We start from the raw sequence: 1,429 nt of genomic DNA, 5'->3' as shown, positions 1-1,429 counted from the left end.
AAAGATGTGTGGGTTAGGGTGGATTGGCCATGCTAAATTACCCATAGTGCCCGGGGATGTGCGGGTTAGGGTGGATTGGCCATGCTAAATTGTCCCATAGTGCCCAGGGATGTGCGGGTTAGGGTGGATTGGCCATGCTAAATTGTCCCATAGTGCCCAGGGATGTGCGGGTTAGGGTGGATTGGCCATGCTAAATTGTCCCATAGTGCCCAGGGATGTGCGGGTTAGGGTGGATTGGCCATGCTAAATTGTCCCATAGTGCCCGGGGATGTGCAGGTTAGGGTGGATTGGCCTTTGGAAATACAGGGATAGGGGAGGGAGCTGCGGTGGGAAATGGGTGGGATGCCCTTCAGAGGATTGGTGTGGACTTGATGGGCCAAATGACCTCTTCCTGCATGGCAGGGATTATACAGGAATTGCTGGAGAATCGGTGGCATCTGGTAGAGAGAGAAAGAGCTAACGTTCCAGTGACCCTTCCTCAGAACTCAATCTCAATCTCTGCTGCTGTTGCCAGGTTTCTCCAGCAATTTGTGCTTTCTTGTTTGCAAAACGCCCCAGCCATTGCGCACAGGTCGCAATCTCACTTTGTTCCCCACTCTCCCTGCCTCACTCTATCCCTGACTGTCCTTTCCAGACGTGCCGAAGGTCATATTCCATGCCAAGGTGTCCGATGGGAAGAACCCAGTGGCGCAGAAACGTGTAGTCTATGACCTGGTGACCATAAACAAGGGCTCAGCGTACAACCCCATCACCGGTTTCTTCACTGCCCCGTTCTCCGGCATTTACCAGTTCACCTACTCGCTGCTGGCCCAGATGACGGCCGAGCGCACAGCGGTGTACCTGATGAGGAACGAGGAGAACCAGAGCTACCTGCACAGCATTCTGAAGAGTGGCCAGGCCCAGAGCACCAGCATGAGTACCATACTCTCCCTCTACAAGGATGACCAAGTCTGGCTCAGGCTGGGAACAGGCTCGGCTTGGAGTGGCCTCGGAGCCTTGAACTTCCAGGGGGTCCTCCTGGAGGTGGAGGAGGACTGAGCGGGAGGTGCTGTCACTCGGAGGGGGAGGGTGCAGGTGGGTGACACTGCCCGCGAGGGAGGGGAGACGACTGCACCACCCCTGGGAATCTCTGACCCTCTTCCATTTACCCAGCCCCAAACAATCTGGGGAATGGAGGTGCCATCGCTCCCCTGGACTTTCTGCCAATGTTCCTGCTCTTCCGGATCTGCGAATGGTCGGGAGGGGTCTTCGCGATCCCCATAGCTCAACCCCAGACGCCATCAAAAACCCTCTCTCACTCCCTACAAACTTTCATATCCCATTCTGTGTTCCCTCACTCACTCCCCGCTCCCTTTAATATCCCACCCAGCCTAATCCCTCTCTCCCCCTCACTCCCCGCTCCCTGTAATATCCCACCCAGTCTAATCCC

The 1,429-nt window shown here is 55.8% G+C and overlaps 1 protein-coding gene across 1 annotated transcript in view; it reads left to right on the top strand.

Moving 5' to 3' along the window:
• Positions 1-1,423, top strand: part of LOC125487962 (complement C1q-like protein 3) — a 7,260-nt gene extending 5,837 nt beyond the window's left edge. The window contains exon 4 of the mRNA XM_048620679.1: positions 635-1,423. Within this exon, the coding sequence (XP_048476636.1) occupies positions 635-1,038 (404 nt within the window). The 3' untranslated portion in view covers positions 1,039-1,423. The remainder of the gene's footprint in view (positions 1-634) is intronic.
• The last annotated feature ends 6 nt before the right edge of the window (positions 1,424-1,429 follow it).

Source organism: Rhincodon typus, chromosome 47 (genome assembly GCF_021869965.1).
Source record: "Rhincodon typus isolate 14 chromosome 47, sRhiTyp1.1, whole genome shotgun sequence".
In the NCBI taxonomy this organism is placed as follows: Eukaryota; Metazoa; Chordata; class Chondrichthyes; order Orectolobiformes; family Rhincodontidae; genus Rhincodon; species Rhincodon typus.
Note: the sequence above shows the minus strand (reverse complement) of the source record. Positions and strands in the feature narration are given on the sequence as shown.